Below are 18,259 nucleotides of genomic sequence, written 5' to 3' on the forward strand. Positions count from 1 at the left end.
AAAGCATGTCCGTCAGTGAGCACCAATGACATGCTCGATTCTCTAATGCCACAAACAGCTCAACACTGCAGTCTCTCAGAGCAACCAATCAGTGCTGACGCTGTTAGCCTGTATGAGTCAGCAATGGCCCTTGCAGTAAACATCCGCTTAAAACTGTAACTAATATGTTGTTTTGCTCAAACACTCATTTCCCTCACACAAAGGTTCTTAAAGCACATCTGAACTAGAGTCAGAGCTTAAGGCACTCTATTTATTGACACTTTAATGGATAAAACTGCCTTCAGCTTGTTCTGCTAATTTGACATATGAGCACAATAATTACATGCAGTATGTGAACATGTTCAATTTATTCAGAATTTGTTTAATTGTTTAGAAGTAATGTTTGGAGGCTTGAAATTATTTAAATGGTTAATATTATTGTTTTTTGTTTGTTTTTGTTAATTTGAGTGAAGTGAATGATGTTTATCTACACCATATGAAGTTTTAAAAAATCTTTTAAAGAGTTCACACCTACCTGTTGATTGATTTTAAAGCTTGTTTGGCTTGCTGTCCTAGGAGAGAGCCCTGGCTTATAAGATCCTCGAGCCTGGGGCTACCTCCCGCTTGCGAGGCGAGAGGGGAGTTTGAGCTCAGGTAGATCTCGAGAACTCCCCTGCTGTAGTAGCTAATGAACAGATAGTGATTGCTCTTAAGAGATAACTACTTACTAGGAGCATGTCTATGGTGCCGATTTGGATTAGTCAATTATCGTCAGTTGCATGTTTTTGGATGGTGGGAGGAAACCGGGGAACCCGGAGGAAACCCATGTGAGCACGGAGAGAACAAGTAAACTCCGCACAGAAACGTCGGCTGGCTTGGTAAGGACTAGAACCAGTGACATTCTTGCTGTGAGGCAACAGTGCTAACCACTGGACCACCGTGCCACCCATCTAGGAAATGAGGAGGGGTAGGGGTGGAAGGGTGATTCTTCAAAACGAAGATGGCTGTCATATGGAACTTGGGGTATTTGTAGTGGCTTAGGAATCATCTGATCGGTGAATCATAAATTGAATAATGCGGGGCCAGCTGCAAGCAATCATAAGCACGTGATCCACTCGAAATTAGTTTTTAAATAAACTTCACCTAAATTTGCTTGAATGTATTCACATTATTTTAAATATACACTCTAATGCTGGGTTATTTAAAACCAAATTGGGTAAAATATAGACTAACCGAAACATTGGGTTAGATTTAGTGCTATTAATTAAACCAATTATCCCAACCGTTGGGTTAGTGGCTATTACACCCAAAATTGTGGTGAAATAACCTGACATTTTTTAGAGTGTATATTTGTGGGAAGACAACTACAGCATCTAATTGAGAATGAGTCAGTCTCCATTTCTCTTGGAAACAAAGACAGGTTGTGATTGCATCTTCATTTTTGATGGCTTAATGTTAGGAATATTCCATCTATGAGTCACCAAATGCAGTTCTGGAGCCATAAAAAAGTACTTAGATAAACATGCGATGATTAATCTTCCATTGCAGAAAAAACAGTTTGAAGTCATCACAACGTATATTCTAAGAAGATGCTTTGATTTGAATTATGCATGTCAGCTTCTGCAAGTTTCGGTTTTTAAAGGAAACTCTAAATGACTTTTTTCAGATATTTCATCAGAGGTGTTTATGTTGCTCGAGCAAGCATCCATGAATTTTAATTGTAAGGGAGTTTTCTTGCACTGTATTTGCTTTTCAGTATTAAAAAAAAACTACGGAGTCAACATCACAAATTTTGACCTGGCAAATGACCAAAGTAATCAATCACATGTCAATATCTTATAAGTATTTATAATTATATAATGCTGCATGACACTATTATTGAGAAGACACTTAAGTTAATTATTCATGACAGCTCATATTGATTTTCTATGACAGACACAACAATCTGTTGGATTGTGTTCTGTAAGCAGGGCTTAATATTACACCCGCCAAATGCGGGTAGATTTCAGCTTTGGCGGGTTAGACAGTCAATCCCACTAGCCACTTTGGCTAGTTAAAAAATATTCTTAAATTGTAGTTTTCTTAAAAGCAGGGTTCGAGTGGAGGGATGCACCCAATATGCAAATGTGATCTTAAAACCGAGAAACAGCACAACCGATAAAAAATAATTGCGTTTGCGTGAGCAATAGAAAGCAGGTGAATACCAAATGAAAGGATGATCAGTCGCGCAAACAGCTGATGTGATGGGCGCGACTGTTTAAAGCGTGTGCACGCTCCTGTTTCCTTGCTTGCAGCAACCGTGTCTGGAACACAACTGTGATCGGTTCTCTTAAACAGACTTGACAAAAAGTTATGCTAATGCACCCACAGTCTTGCTGCTTTCAAGAGCTCCAAATGTGTCTTTTTGTAAGCAGCACCGGTTGCTTTCGCTTTAAACAGATTAATAGTTGGCCTTAACCGTGTGTTCATCTTTCCATTATCACACAGTATGTTTTTCACCTGCTTTCTTTTGCTTACGGTTATTTTTGTTTATATGGTCATTTTTTTATATATTATAAATCATATAAATCAAATTTTATAAATCTTTTTTACATTGCTTTAATATGAGATTAACTCTCATTTATGTGTAGTTAACTGGTGATCTGAGAGACCTTTAGCAAGGACAGATTACTGTGCATGTTTTTTATACAAGACAATAATTATTTTTAAATGTCAATTGTTTTTTTTTTGTTTTTTTGTTTTTTAAGAAATGTTTTGTTAAATAAAAAGTATTATACAGCTATATTTAGCTTGTTTTGACACATTTAAATAATAATTATTGTTTGGTGTGGTCAGAGATAAATTTGGTAAATCCTTAATTTTTTAAGCTCTGAAAAGTCATGTGAAATAAAAACTAATTGTAATACAACGCTATGAAACCATGACCCATCTGCTCATACTTGACGCACAAAATGTGAAATGTATGAGGGGGCATGTGGACAAAACACAAAATTTAAATCAAGTAATGTTATTATGTCAAAATCATATTTAAGCACATATTTTTCCAACAACAAAATTGTGGAAAGTAATGTTGTAAAACTGCTAGCCACTGTGGCTGATGATGTCAAGCCCTGACTGTAAGCATTACTAAGCAAGAGATGTGTTAATAGATGGAAAGGGACGATTTCAGGAAAGCTTCATTTACTAATGTGAGTCTTTAAAACAAGTGTGATTCGTTTACATTTTTACTGCTCTTTGAAATAGCCAGCCAAACTGCTCAAAATATGCCTTACAGTTATTAAAAATGTAACAAGTGTTATACTACGATATTAGGAAGGTTACTGCAGATTACAAGTTGCCCTATTTAAAAGTCAGTAAGTCAGTCACTTTATTATGATAATGCAATTGATTACGTTTTGATTAACATCCTAATTTTTTAACAAATGCTTTTTAACTGTTGATTTTAAACATTTCAATCAGACAAGCTCAGCCTTACAGTAGTAATCAACAATGATTTTGAAAATCCTTCATCACTTAATTATAATGATTTGATTTTTAAAGCACAGCCACCACTAATGCATACGCTAGGACGTCTTTTTGCTTTGAGATTGATCTGAGGTTAAATACTGATTTAATATCGTAGAAAGAAATAGTTCAATAGATGTGATGCTGTTTTTGAAATCAACTGTTTTCAAAGCTGTGACAGGAAACACTGACATCTAACAACGCCTTGAAAAAAATACTGTCAGAATAGCATTTAGAATAGCAAATGGCAGGAGACAATTGTGTACACCAAAAACATGCAAACAAAAAAGTATATTTGATATCATCGAAATGCTCAAAATATACTGACTTCAATCCCTTTTGTTATTTCACAAGTAATTTTTATAACTAATTTAATGATGATTGGCAGGGAAAATAACTGATGAAAACGAATCCCAAAGAAGAGTAAGAATAGACACACAGTGACAAGAATGTTAAAAAAGGAACCATTGTACACAATTCTTCTCTCTGCAAATGCAATTGTAGTATTTTGTTATCAAACTAAATAGTGTAGTAGCATGCCATCACCAATAAGTACGCCGACATGCATCGTCGTTATATTTCCGCCATCAATTTCCCATTGCAGAGGACAATGATCTGAACATGTTTTAAAATGTAAAGAAAGCAAACTAAAGATTAAATAAATTAAAGATAAATTAAATACCACTAAACTGCTCAAAGCATGCATGAGAATGTGATATACTATACAAATATTGCCACAATTATAAAAAATAAATCACAATTAAAAAAAAAATGGTTCTTATTATTCAAGTCATACACAGACTTAGGAGGACCTTTCATGGTCACCAATGGAAACAGTATATTATTTGGTGATAATATTCAGTACTGCAATGCGAGCTGTCACTGAAGTGGTATCTTTTCGAAAGGTATCAATTTGTACCTAAATGGTTCATATTAACACCTCAAGGGTACATATATTAATACCCCAAAAATACAAAAGTGTTCCTCCAAAAATTTTAGGTACTAATATATTCTTTTAAGGTACCAATATGGACCCTAAAAATACAAATGTGTACCTTTTGAAATGGTACCACCCCAGTGACAGCTCATGTACCTTTATTTCTGAAAGTGTGCCAGACACGGAGATTGGATAAATGGGTTACTAGTCGAGCATAAAAAAGGAAAATTATCAAAAACACTTCAGTCATTTTTGAACAAGATGCTAATGGTCTAATCTAATTCAATGATCTGTGCTAAGCTAAGCTAAAAGTGTTCCTGCCAGACAAGGAGATCAGCTAAATGGGTTTCTAGTTAAGCTTTAAATAAGAAAATTATCAAAAACACTTTAGTCATTTTTGAACGAAATGCTAATGGTCTAATCTAATTCAATGATCTATGCTAAGCTAAGCTAAAAGCGTTCCTGCTAGACAAGGAGATCAGCTAAATGGGTTTCTAGTTAAGCTTTAAATAGGAAAATTATCAAAAACACTTCAGTCATTTTCGAACAAGATGCTAATGGTCTAATCTAATTCAATGATCTATGCTAAGCTAAGCTAAAAGTGTTCCTGCCAGACAAGGAGATCAGCTAAATGGGTTTCTAGTTAAGCTTTAAATAAGAAAATTATCAAAAACACTTTAGTCATTTTTGAACGAGATGCTAATGGTCTGATCTAATTCAATGATCTATGCTAAGCTAAGCTAAAAGCGTTCCTGCCAGACAAGGAGATCAGCTAAATGGGTTTCTAGTTAAGCTTTAAATAGGAAAATTATCAAAAACACTTTAGTCATTTTTGAACGAGATGGTAATGGTCTAATCCATTTCAATGATCTATGCTTAGCTAAGCTAAAAGTTCTTCCACCAGAGGTCAGCTAAATGAAATTTAAAGTAGTAAAACTTTAGGGGTATGTAAAATGCGCCTGTTTTCAAATAACTGGACTGCTCATTTTATATTTACTACCTATAAGTGTGTACCAACAAAAACATCATTTCTCACCTTATTACCATTAAAACATGTCTGTCAGTCATGTAATAGAGGAAGTGTCCTTGCATGTCAGACACTGGAGCTTCAATCAAACTGTACCATGTTATTTCCCTTTACAGTTGCTCGCAGAGGCAACAACAGACTGCTGACAGCACAACTAATTAGAGGGATCATTCAGGGAGACGCTCACAAAAGAATGATTGTCACTCTCTTGTCCTCTTTCTCTTCTCCTCTCTCCGTCTCTGTCGCAGGTCTGGATTCGAGCAGTATGTAGAGAGTGGATATCCTCAGTATCCAGACAGCTGTCACGGTGAGTTTCAGACGGGCCGAGCTGACTTGCTCCCTGAGATCATAACTCCTTCACACCATCATTACGTTTCTACACATTCCTGCTGCTACTGCACTTCAGCGCTCAAGACTTTCAGACTCCACAAGCTTTCTGAGGAGATCTTGTGGAACATGTCGAGAACATGTCCGAGTCACTTCGACGAGGAGAGAGACTATGCGAAATCACATCTTTTAGTGGCATTGTGACATTATTTTTGTGACAGATTTGGCAGCTCTTGTCTTTCTCACTAATGCTAAACAAAAGATGCTAAGTTTGACAGAAATGCTAAATCAGACTTTAATTCATACTAACGAAATTATATTATATTATATTATATTATATTATATTATATTATATTATATTATATTATATTATACTATATTCATAATGAGTTTATCAAAAGAGATGTAGACATTTGTAACGTTACCCGATATTTTTTATTTGATTAAAATATAAGTTCAATTAATTTTTTTATTCAAATGAAGAAAGCTAGATTAAATGTTTTTAGGGAATTTGTTGTTGAACAGTTTACTACTGAAAAAATCATCTTTGCCATCGCAAAAAAAAAAAGAAAGAGAACTTTACCTTAAAATAAAATAGAAAGCCGTATCAAAGCCGTAATTTCACAATAATATTGTTTATGTCTTGGATTAAAGATATTGCACTGAAACCTTATTTTAAAAATTTTACAAACTTTTGAACAAAATATAAATTAATAATTCAAAAATATTTTTGTGTAATACCCTATAATAATAGAAAATAAAATCTTTTTTTTGTGCTCTGAGGTGGACATTTATTTGTTGCATTTTTATTCATTTATTATTATTTTTTATTAGTAATGTGCAATATAAATATTAATGCATTTGTACTTGAGCTACCATATTAATAAATTCCATCTGTCATCCTGTCTATTTTTAATTATCTATTACATATTAATGCAATACAGCTTATTTATAGTAAGATTTCTGTAATGCTAAATATAGAATATCAGAAAAAGACTAACAATAGTCTTAAAATGACCTATTTTACATTATTCTAAAAAAATTGTTTATATTTTGTTCTCTTTTCGCTTTGAGATGAACATTTATTTGTGGGAATTATATTTTTATTCATAATGGTCCATGTGCAATTTAAATAATAATGCATTTGTACCAGAGCTTCCATACTAATAACTGCCGTCCTGTCTATTATATGTCACATTCTTATGTTTTGTATATTTTGTGCTGTAATTTAAAAAAAAAATGTAACAAGTTAAATTAACTGTCATATTGCAAAACTTAAGTACTTGCATCAAAATTGAAGCAGATGCATATTACTATGGTATTTATGGCAATTATATAGTAAAACTTTAAATCAACAGGTCTCCTGGCACAAACAGTTCATGAACCTGATTGTACTCTCCCATTCCGCTTTATTCTTTCCATAGATGTCTTGGCAACGACTCGAAAGCAGAACCCTGCAGTGGACTCTGCATACGGTCAGTGCACTAATTCAGTCTTATAAGCTTTATATTCACTCACTCAAATTGCTTCAGTAAATGATTATACTTTGTCCAGCCGTTTTCACAGCCATGTTCATACCCATTAACCATTTTAAATCAGAAACTTTATGGCCAGCCATTATATTTCATCAAATTGGGTCTTGCATTCGACAATAGGCACAGATTGCTATTAGTTTTTGTTCGCATTGTGTCCCTGGTGTCTTGGTGTGAATATTGCATCATGTCTGGATTTTTTATATATATCCAACAGTTTGCCTTTCACACACACGCATACATAAATCTTCAATCTGTCCTGTTCTGACCTCCGAACGACTCTTACAACAGCTCTCAAAGAGGCGTTAGTTTCGCAGATCAATAGAGTCCGTTACACAAATGACCTGCAGTGAGTTTGCAGATCTGGACGGCAGACAGAAATGTCCCGCAGAGCCGTTTCAGAGAGCTCTGAGCAAGAGGAACAACGCAGAATCACCATCTGACAAATTAATTTTCGGGCTGATTGGATGCATGACGGAGAAAGAAAGAGAGAGAAACATGTTGTGATAGGCGGTGCATGCGTATGAGAGCATGTGTGTGTGTTTAGGAAGGAGAAGAGGGAGTGTGTGAAAAGGGAGGGTGTGTTGAAGAGAGAAATAGAAATGTGCAGGGCTTTGGGTTTTATTTATTTATTTTTTTGCCGACTGTATTATATTTCAGACAGTCATGAGCTAATACTATCTGACAGCTGGCCTCTGTGTGTGAAAGTGTGTGTTAACATCCCTGGGTGGTGTTGTCTAGTTTGGCTTCTAAAGCGTGCCAGTGGATGCAGTGTGATCCGGGTCAGAGCGTACAGCTATTGTGGCACACACAATACACTCCCTCTCTCTCTTTCACACACACATATCAGAAGTCTCCATCCTCTGTGGATCATGGAGAAATATCCAGTATATTTTCCCATTAAACTTTGTATTACCATCTGGATTAGTCACATGAGGTTATTAGCAGAGATGAGTTTTGGTAAATAATACCATTTGCGAGTCACCTGCTTTGTTCTGTTCTAATCTCCAGCTAATGAATCAGTTCTACTGTTTTCTGAGCCGATTATTGTTCTACAATATATATTTTTTTCTTAAGACAGCATCCAATCTGTCCATCAGCCAATTAGAGAGAGGTGAATCACTCCCTGGGGACTGCATGGCTGAAGTCTGTTTCTGTCTGTTAGTAGAATATGGTGGGAATGGAAGGAGGGATGGAAGGATGAATAAGGGAGGGAAGGAAAGAAGGAAATATAGGAAGAAAAGAAGAATGAACAGATGAAGGAAAGAAGGGCAAACAGATGAAGGACAAGGATAAATAGATGAAGGGAAAAAATAATGGATGAAGGAAAGAAGCTTGAGTTTAATACAGCTTAGGAAGAAAGAAAGAAAGAAAGAAAGAAAGAAAGAAAGAAAGAAAGAAAGAAAGAAAGAAAGAAAGAAAGAAAGAAAGAAAGAAAGAAAGAAAGGAAAAAATTAAACTGAGAAAGAAAAGAAGGGAAGGATAAGGATAAAGGAGAAGGATTAAGAATGAAGGATACATAGATGAAGAAAAAACGAATGAATAGATGAAGGAACGGAGCTTGAGTATAATATGGCATAGAAAGGAAGGAAGGAAGCAAGGAAGGAACAATGTAAGAAAAAAAAGAATAAACTGAGAAAGAAAAGACAGGAAGGATAAATATAAGGATAAAGGAAAAAAGAAAGAATGAATGGATGAAGAAAAGAAGCTTGAATGAAATATGGCATGGAAAAGAAAATGGAAAAAGGAAGGAAGGAAGGAAGGAAGGAAGGAAGGAAGGAAGGAAGGAAGGAAGGAATGGATGAATAAAGAATGGATGCATTAATGGAAGAAGGAAGGAAGGAAGGAAGGAAGGAAGGAAGGAAGGAAAGAATGGATGAGTGAATGGAATAAGAAACAACATATAAGAAGAAAAAAGAATAAAGTGAGAGAGGAAAGAAGGGAAAGACGAGAAGGATAAATATAAGGATAAAGGAAATAGAATTAAGGATATATAGATGAAGAAAAGAATAATTAATGGATGAAGGACAGAAGCTTGAATTAAATATGGTATGGAAAAGAGGATGGGAAGGAAGGAAGGAAGGAATAATGAATGGATGAATTAATGGAAGAAGGAAGGAAGGAATAATAAATGGATGAATTAATGTAGGAAGGATGGAAGGAAGGAATAATAAATGGATGAATTAAGGAAGGAAGAAAGGAAGGAAGGAATAATGAATGGATGAATTAATGGAAGAGGGAAGGAAGGAAAGAAGGAAGGAAGGAAGGATGAGTGAATGGAAAAAGGAACAACATATAAGAAGAAAATAGAATAAAGCGAGAGAGGATACAAGGGAAAATAGATGAAGGATGGAAGGATAAACGATGAAGGGAAGAATAATGAATGGAATTCAGCATGCAAAGGAGGATGGAAGGAAGGAAGGGATGGATGGATAGATGGATGATGAAAGACGAAAAGAAGATTAAACAGAAAGGAAATGAGGGAACTGGATGAAGGAAGGAAGAAATGAATGATAATATGATGTGAAAAAGAATGAATGGATGAAGGAAAGAGGAATTGGTGGAATGCTGCATGGAAATCGGGTTGAAAAGAATGGAAAGGAGAAAGATTAAGGAAGGAAAGGTAGAAGAATGAATATACGATTCAAAGCAGGAAGAATTAATAATTGATGAATACGGCAGGGAAGGGGGATAGGGGGATAAAAAAAATTAATAAAAGAAAGAGTATAAATATAATAAAAGAAGAATGAACAGAGAAAGGAAAGAAGGAAAATGGATGATCTAAGGAAGGGAGGGAGAATGAATTTTTGAATGAAGTAAGAATAAATTGATAAAGGAAAGAAAGACTCAAGACCTTTCACTCAGTCCGACCAACATCATTCACTAAGTAGACTATTAATAATGCTAAAGAGGTTTCATTTGGGTCACGCCAAGTTTGGTGCAGACATCCATATTGGAATCTTGTGTCATGTGTTGTTAGGACACAGTGCAAGGAAGTAAAAAGGAGCAGAGATAGAGGTAGAGGCTGTAAGAGTGTGAAAGGTGAAGGTTGTTGATGGTAGCACTGGTCAGTGTGGGCTGCTGGACGAGTCTCTGAGCTCCTCTGTGTGATGCAGCTAATTCAATGAGCTTCCCCACGGCTTCATTCAGCAGCAGAGCTCCTCTTCCAGCCACTGCAAATGACACAGCAGAGCAGCTTCTCACCTCACGCTGAGACAAAGCCTCCCACGGCACCTTGGCAAGGTAATTAGAGCTCTACCTGCATTCAAGAGGAGTTATTACACCCTCAGAACTCTCGGCGTCTTCCCACTGCGTGATAAAGCCATCCCATTGTGAGAGGCCGAGGAAAATCTTCACAATGCACTGCTGTTTTCCGACAGCTCCTTTCTTCCGGCACCCTTTAAATAGAATGGAAACGGAAAGATAATAAAAGCGTCCCGTGCGCCAGCCCTGAGCTCCCCTGTTGAGCGGGCACTGTGTGGCACAGATGGCAAGATGACAGGCTTTATTTAGAGATGGGCAGGCGGAGGATGGGCTCTGGTCTGGCTGATGATGAGCACTGTGTGCCGCTACATTAAGCATTAGTTCAGTGATGGAGCTCTTCACAGCAGCCCAAACACACAAGGACACAGAGACAACTCCACAAGGTCATCTGTACTTAAATTCACTAAATCTCTGATTCAGCCTTATGAGGATGTCCTCAAAGTATGTGGTCCGCAAGTTGTGCTTAGGATCAGGGGTTTTAAGGACGGCGAAGGAGAAAGGGAGGGGAAACTTTTCAAAAAGAGGCTTCTGTGAGATTAGCTCAGTTCGGATCAAGTGTCTTCAAGTCCAAGTTTCGATTCTGCAATGCTCTGGGGCTCGAAATGCATGCGGTGGCACAACAAAACAAAGAAAATGTACTATTGATTTTGCTGCAAGAAGGTGTTTTGTTTTTTCTAGTTTTACGTGATTTGTACTGTGATTCCTATAGAACCCTTCACATCAACTTTAGAACTTCTCAAATCTTTAACTAAGCTTTTTTAAAGGGATAGTTCAGTCAGAAAAAGATTATTCTTTTATCGTTTACTAATCCTCAAAGCCCCAATATGCTAAAAGCTGAGTTATCTTTCATTGTTAAAGAGGTTATAACAAGTTTAAAGTACAACTAAATGCCACACAGCTAAAATGACTGCATAAATATATGATTTTTTCATCTTTATTTATTTAAAACTTTATAACTTTTATAACTGACTTTAACACCAAGTGGAAATGTTGTACGTTGTAGTTTATTAAGTTTTTTTAACAATCATTTTATTGAGATGTAATAAAAATAACATCACAATCATATTTACATCTTTGTTTTTAATTTAGGGGAAAAGACAAAAATAACGGGAAATAATAATAAATAAAATAATAAAAAATAAAATAAAATAATAATAATTACAAAGGGAAATAAAACAGGTTGTTTAAATTAGTAACAGATTATTTTAGAGAAAACATGAGAAAGAAATTTTTTAAAACTATGGAAGGCATGTACCAAATCATCAATATGACAATGACTTGTTTACACAAATCTTTGTAAATAGGCTAAGTCAATGTCAGTTTATTTAATCTTTTCCTGTTTCATTTAGTAAATTGCTGAAATTTGAATTTGAATTTGAAATAAGATATATAAAGGGTGTCCACATTTTCTCAAAGTTTGCCTTTTAACGTGTATGAAATCTTTTCCATAGCTAAACAAAAGGACATATTATTGATCCACTGTACAATAGATGGCCTTTCCATGTTCCTCCAGTACATAGCTATTAAACGCTTTGATTGGAGTATACTTATATCTGTAGTTTACTAAGTTACGTTATCTTAATGCTTTAGCTGCCCCACTAACAAACAAAAAATTGGATTGAAGTTCTTAACTCCTAATGTCACTATTTAACAAACTTGATGCATTTTTTTTTTTTTCAATTCCCCATCTCATAATTTCTTGATTATCAACTATTTGGTACACTCTCAGAAACAAAGGTACAGGAGCTGTCACTGGGGCAGTACCTCTTCAAATTTGTACCTGAAGGGTCCATAATGGTACCTCTAAGGCACTTTTTTGGTACATTTGGGCACTAATATGCACCTTTGAGGTACCACTGTGGACTCTTTGGATACAAATATGTATCTATAAAAAGGCTACTGACCTGGTGACAGCTCCCATATGTTTATTTCTGAGAGTGTAGAAGCTGATATGTCGTTTTACAGTAAAGGTACTGAAATGAACACATATACTGTACTAGGAAAAATCTGAAAATCTGAAGTGTAAGACCAACTTATTTAAAACATGATCAAAATAAAACATTTTTGATTACTAAATCATCTTTTTTTCTAAGTATGCTATTTAATATTTCAGATTCTTTGTAAACCAACAATGTTGTGTGTGCAAACCATTATTTAACACAGTCATTCTTTCATTATTTAAAACAGTCAAAATATGGTCCACCGTTTGGTAGAGCAGGCAGTTTTAAAAGCTCATGAATGTCTAAGCTAGTACTGAAAACAAGAAATTAGATTTCTAAGGATGAACTTCAGTCACACTCCCTGTACCATTGATCAATGATAGCTTGAATGTGTTTACAAGCCGAAGCCAATTTTTTCAAAACATTTCAACTATTAAAAGTAATTCCAAATAAGCTTTGACTTATAACTTTGAAATGATGTTGACTGAAGTATACTTCAGTATACTTAAGTATAACAAAGTGTTAATTTTTGGCTGAACTATCCCTTAACGATATCCTACAGAAATGGGAATATGGTGAACTAACACTTTTCAATGGATGTTTTCCTGATTTCAAATGCATATTATGGATACTTTTGTTTAGTAACTTTGTTACCCCCCTTCCAATACAACCACAGGAAAGACCTCACCCACAAGCGCCAGCACAACCAATCAGGGGCCAGCTGGTGCCCCTGAGACAGGTACCCACCCCGAGGAGGGGAGGCGGGGAGGGCAGGGGTCTCCTGACTTGGAGCCCGGCAGTGTGGAGATGGAGGGTAAGGGGGTGGGGAGAGGCCCGTGGGCCCGATTTCCGTCTTCCAGCTACCCTTTATCCCGAGTTTAAACTTTTTCTAGCGCTCTATTGGATTCTGCTGCATGAGCCCACAGCTGCACAAAACACAAAACAAACACAGTCTCACAGAATCAAAGTCAAGAGCACACTTAACCACAACAACTTGGAGATCCGAACAAATTCTCTTTCTTGGTATAAAAAAAAACATGCTTTGAGTCTGGCAATCTGCTAGTCGCTTTTCATCGTGTTCGACCTTCCCTGTTGTTTCTTCAAGACAAACAAAATGACCCAATTGTTTGCAGTCGTCTTTGTTGTTTTAATGCATTTAAGTCTAAAGGTACTTTGTGGGGTTTTCATCCATGTGTCCCCTGCTGAAGTTTTTGCAAGAATCCGGCAAAATGATCATAAATCCTGCGCCTGCCGCTATGATCATCCACTCAGCCTGTAATGAGAAGCACCAGCAGTCGATAAATAAGCAGTGACTACAGACCCGCGGGCAGACGCTGCCTGATAGAAATTTCCAGCATGCAATCTGTTCAGCTACTCGGTCAAGAGCCGTCGCACACTCTTGCAATCAAACGACCCCGCAGACAGGAGAGGTGCTGCGCTTTAGTCACTATGTACCTTATATCTCCCTCCCCACACCCCTCAACACATCCCTCTGTTTCAATATCCCTGTTGTTGAGAGGTAATGCGATGATGCAGAGAGGACCGGTTTTTCACATTTGATGGCAGGTTTTATACAAGCGGATTAAATTAAAATTATATAATTTAGTTTTTTTCTGGTCTAGGCAATAATAGCTTCTCATCTTTTTTTTTTTTTTTTTTTTTAAATCAATGAAGACCCGAGTGATTAAAGGTCATGGTTTAGTCTTTCAAAATGATCTTTTAGAGGGTTAGTGCTAATGAAATTTAGCTGCTAATTTACTTACCTTTAGGACATCCAAAGTCTAAGTGGCTTTTTTCAGATTATTATTCTTGTTTATCCATCGTGAGTCATAAAATGCAAGCCAATGGTCACCGGGAGAAAAAAATATATATATCCAGGCAAAACAAAACTAACAAAGAGCTTAAGGAGATGCACTATTTCCTCTCCATATGCACCAGACACTTTCTTAAAAACATTTCTTGTTGTGAAAACATTGTGCAAATCAAGATTCCTGTTAAATAATTTTTTTTTCATTTATTTTTGTTTTGCCTGTATATGTTTTTTTTTTCTTTCAATTTAATAGTAACCATTGTTTTCTAAAACATCAAGGATGAGAATTATCTTATTTATTTTAAGTGATTTATACTTTTAAATTTAGTGAGTATTTTAATGTCTCATGTTACCTAACTGAATAAATTGCTGATTATAGTCATTATTTGATTTTTTTTACCTTAATTGAACAAGCACTTCCAAACATGCATTTGAATCTTTTTCATAAGTAAATTTAACTCTGAGCTCAAAAATATGGTCACTTTATTTACAATTTTAAACATTTTAAAAGTTAATAATTTGTAAGTTGAATTTTTTAAAGTGTATATTCCGTTAAAGTTGCCATGAGTAACTTCCTTGGGCTTTATTTCCTAATATTTTAAAATAAATAGAAAACATTACTTTAAATCACATTAGTAATGCATAATAACTTTTTAAATGATAACTTATTGCAATAAAACCATAAACAATCACTTTAATAACACATTAGGTTTTAGTGCTGATTCCACTAGTCAAGGAGAATCTGCCTTTGCTTTGATTTTCTCGCCAAATCTTTGAATTGTCCTCTATGGTGACATTATGCACATTTTGGTAAAATCAGATTATTGTACACCATTTAATTGAAGCATTTCATTTCAGTTAGCTTTTAACAGTAAAACAAACCAACAAAGTGTTACATTTAAATTTGAATTGACAATCTCAAACCCATCCCCCTCATTCTATATCTTCTCAGATTGGATGGCGGGCCAAATGAAAAGTTAACATGGGCCAACTTTGGCCTGCAGGCCCTAGTTTGGGCAGCATCTCTGATTGAAATGATTACACTCATGTTAAATGTTTTAAAATCTTTGTTTTTAAAGATTGGGCAAGTATAAATGCCAAAATAATGTTTATTTGTATAAAGCGGAAAGCATATTTTTATTTAAAATATATTCGTCATCAATACAATGCATAATTGAGGTCTATTTTTCGTTATCAACAATGGAATATAAACCTTTGTCATTACTTTTGTTGGCTAAATTAAACCTCAAGACTACTTCCCAGTTCTGTTATTTGAGCTCTAATATAATTTAAATGCCATTTGCTAATGATTCCGTCTTCAGTTTTAATCACACCCTGCATCAGTAGGCCTACGGTTTATTATAGCCAGCGAGGTCAGAGTCAAGCAATCCTTTCCGACCATTTCTATGGAATTAGGTAGTGTTGACTTAGGCATGCGTGGATGAATCTCCCTCTCCCTCTGTATGTATAAAAGGAAAGCGATAATGATGTCTGCTGAAGCTAAAGCTCTATTTGTTCAGAGATGGCGGCTGCCGAGTCCGCGCCGCTCGTTAATGTTATTTTAAACACACCTTCTCGCAGGTCATTCACACACTCAAAGAAGTGCTATGATGGCAGGAACTCTGGCCCCCGGATAATTTGCGTGAGTGTTCGAGGACGGACTGCCATGAGGGGGTGGGCGGATTCAGAAACTCATTAAAACACAGTCAAAGATGAACTGACAATGAACCCCGGCTGAACTCCGGGCTGAAGACGCATTCGGTCCTGCAGAGAGGCTATTAATATCGCGGCAGGAAGACCAACAGAGAGCCACCGAGGTTTAGGGAGTCAGCGAGGGACGGAAACATGTTGAAATTGGGTGGAAGACATTGAGCTGTTTGCATCGAAGGAGTGGAAAGATAATGAAAAAAGACGGAGTGAGACATCCACTGATTCTGAGTCCAATCACACACCCAAACGAGACTCCAAGAAAAACGAAATCCACTCCGCAAAAGAAGGTGTGGTGATGGCTTTAATCGACTTTATAGGAGCTCTGCTGGCGAAAAGAGCAAAGTGACGTCCTTCTCATTAAAACGTTTTTCTTGTAAATGTCACAGTCGGCCTGCTGCCCATGTATCCAGAGCCAGGTAATAATGTCCATCATCAAAGGTCACAAAAAATAGATCCCGTTTTTCTCCAAAAATTCATTTTTTATATCAAGCCGGCACACACGCAGGCACACACACATCAACGCTTGATCCTTCAATATTTCAATTTTATGTTCTATTTTAATCTAAATCAAGTAGTTTGTTTTTTGGTTGTTCTGTTTATTTAATATTACTAGTAGTAGTATTGTTAGTACTATTATTATTCATAATATTATTTAATGTATGAGGTGCCATTTACACAAGTGCATTTTCATTTTATAATGGCCTTTTTGATCGTTAACTCTCCTCGTTCAGAGTGGTTCTTTATCGCATTTAGAAAAACAGTCTCAGTATATACTCTACAGCCTAAAATGCATGATATGTGACTATTCACACTCACTGAGCATGCACGTATTACGCCACCTTCTGTTCCTATGCCTCATTCACACTACCAGTGACTTTGTAGCTGCCTGTCACTTTGGGTGACCTGCCGCAGACGCAGATCTGTGTAGATCTACATACAGCAAGAAGAATACAACAGGCCTCTGAGCGAACTGAGAAAGGATCACGTGAGCTCTACTTGTGCTCCTATTGGCCTTTGCTCAAGAAGGTCGCTGTTCATTTGCATAAAGTTGAAGGACTCTCAACTTTGTTGCATTGCTCGACACGCCCTCCTGGTTGCTGTTGATCACGTAGACGAAGATCTCTGGAAGTCACTCTCCGTTGAAATGAATGGTCGCTTTGCCGCTACGAGTCTCCCATAGTGTGGATGAAGCTTTAGAGTCTACCAGTCGTGTAATGGTCAAATGAAAAGGGATTGATGAATCAGAGAATGATACGCAGTAATATAGAAGACAAGTTCCACATGAAAAAACTGCTTAGAGATTTACAATAAATACTATAGTATTTTGAACCAAACTTGAACTAATTTGTTGTGGTAATTGTGGTAATACAAGCATATTACCAACTATAATAATATAAATTATAGTATACAACTATAGTCATTTAAACAGATACTACTGAAAAAAATTGATGTCTGCAAAACTGTTGCAAACTATTTATTTGTGTTGAATTTAAACAAATTAAATTGAATAAATTCTGCTTAATTTGTTTGTTAAAATTCAGCCCAAATAAATTGTTTACAGCCACTTAACATAAAAATTTAGTAAATCCAAGGAATCATTTCTGAATATTTTTTTCAGTGTAACTGTTGTAGACTACGATAAAACAATACACCTATTTACTGGAGTAAAAACTATATATTGCTACAGTATTTATTACAGTTAATCAGTTATACACAGTACGCGCTGACATTTATTAACAATTTTTTGTAAATATTGAACATTATATTATGTACAATGTAATACATTTTACTATAGCATGGTTTGAAAACACTATAATACTATTAGTACTATAATATATTTTTTTTCATGTTGGGTCAGAGAGCGATTGTAAGAGCATTTTCAGAAGTTTGCAAACTTGGTTCTGGATGGCCAGTGTCCAACTTCAGTTTAACTTGCCTAAACACTCCTGTCTAGAAGTTTGTAAGTAAGAGCTTGATTAGTTTAGATGTGTCTAGTTGGGTTTGGAGCTAAACTCTGCAGGACACCAGCCCTCCAGAACCGAGTTTGGGCACCCCAGTCTATACTATAAACAAAAAAGAAAACTTTCCATTTTCATGGGTCGAAGACACTGAAGTAATATTGACTCCAGGCGAAACCACAACAAAATGAATGCATTTTAAAATGAAAACACATTAGTGTAAATGGCACCTGCTTGTAACTTTCTTAAGATAAAAATATCAGCTAAAGGA

General features: G+C 35.9%; 1 protein-coding gene across 7 annotated transcripts in view; it reads left to right on the top strand.

Annotated features, from left to right (window-relative positions):
• The window catches only part of sema6cb (semaphorin 6Cb), a 269,311-nt gene that overhangs the window by 232,743 nt on the left and 18,309 nt on the right, over positions 1 to 18,259 (top strand). For 4 of the 7 annotated variants that reach the window (XM_087285827.1, XM_087285828.1, NM_001199365.1 and 1 more), the window contains 3 exon segments: positions 5,696 to 5,754; positions 7,199 to 7,249; positions 13,187 to 13,324. In XM_087285827.1, the coding sequence (XP_087141953.1) occupies positions 5,696 to 5,754; positions 7,199 to 7,249; positions 13,187 to 13,324 (248 nt within the window). 7 annotated transcript variants of the gene reach the window in all.

This window comes from Danio rerio, chromosome 16 (genome assembly GCF_052040795.2).
Source record: "Danio rerio strain M-AB ecotype USA chromosome 16, GRCz13ab, whole genome shotgun sequence".
NCBI lineage: Eukaryota > Metazoa > Chordata > Actinopteri > Cypriniformes > Danionidae > Danio > Danio rerio.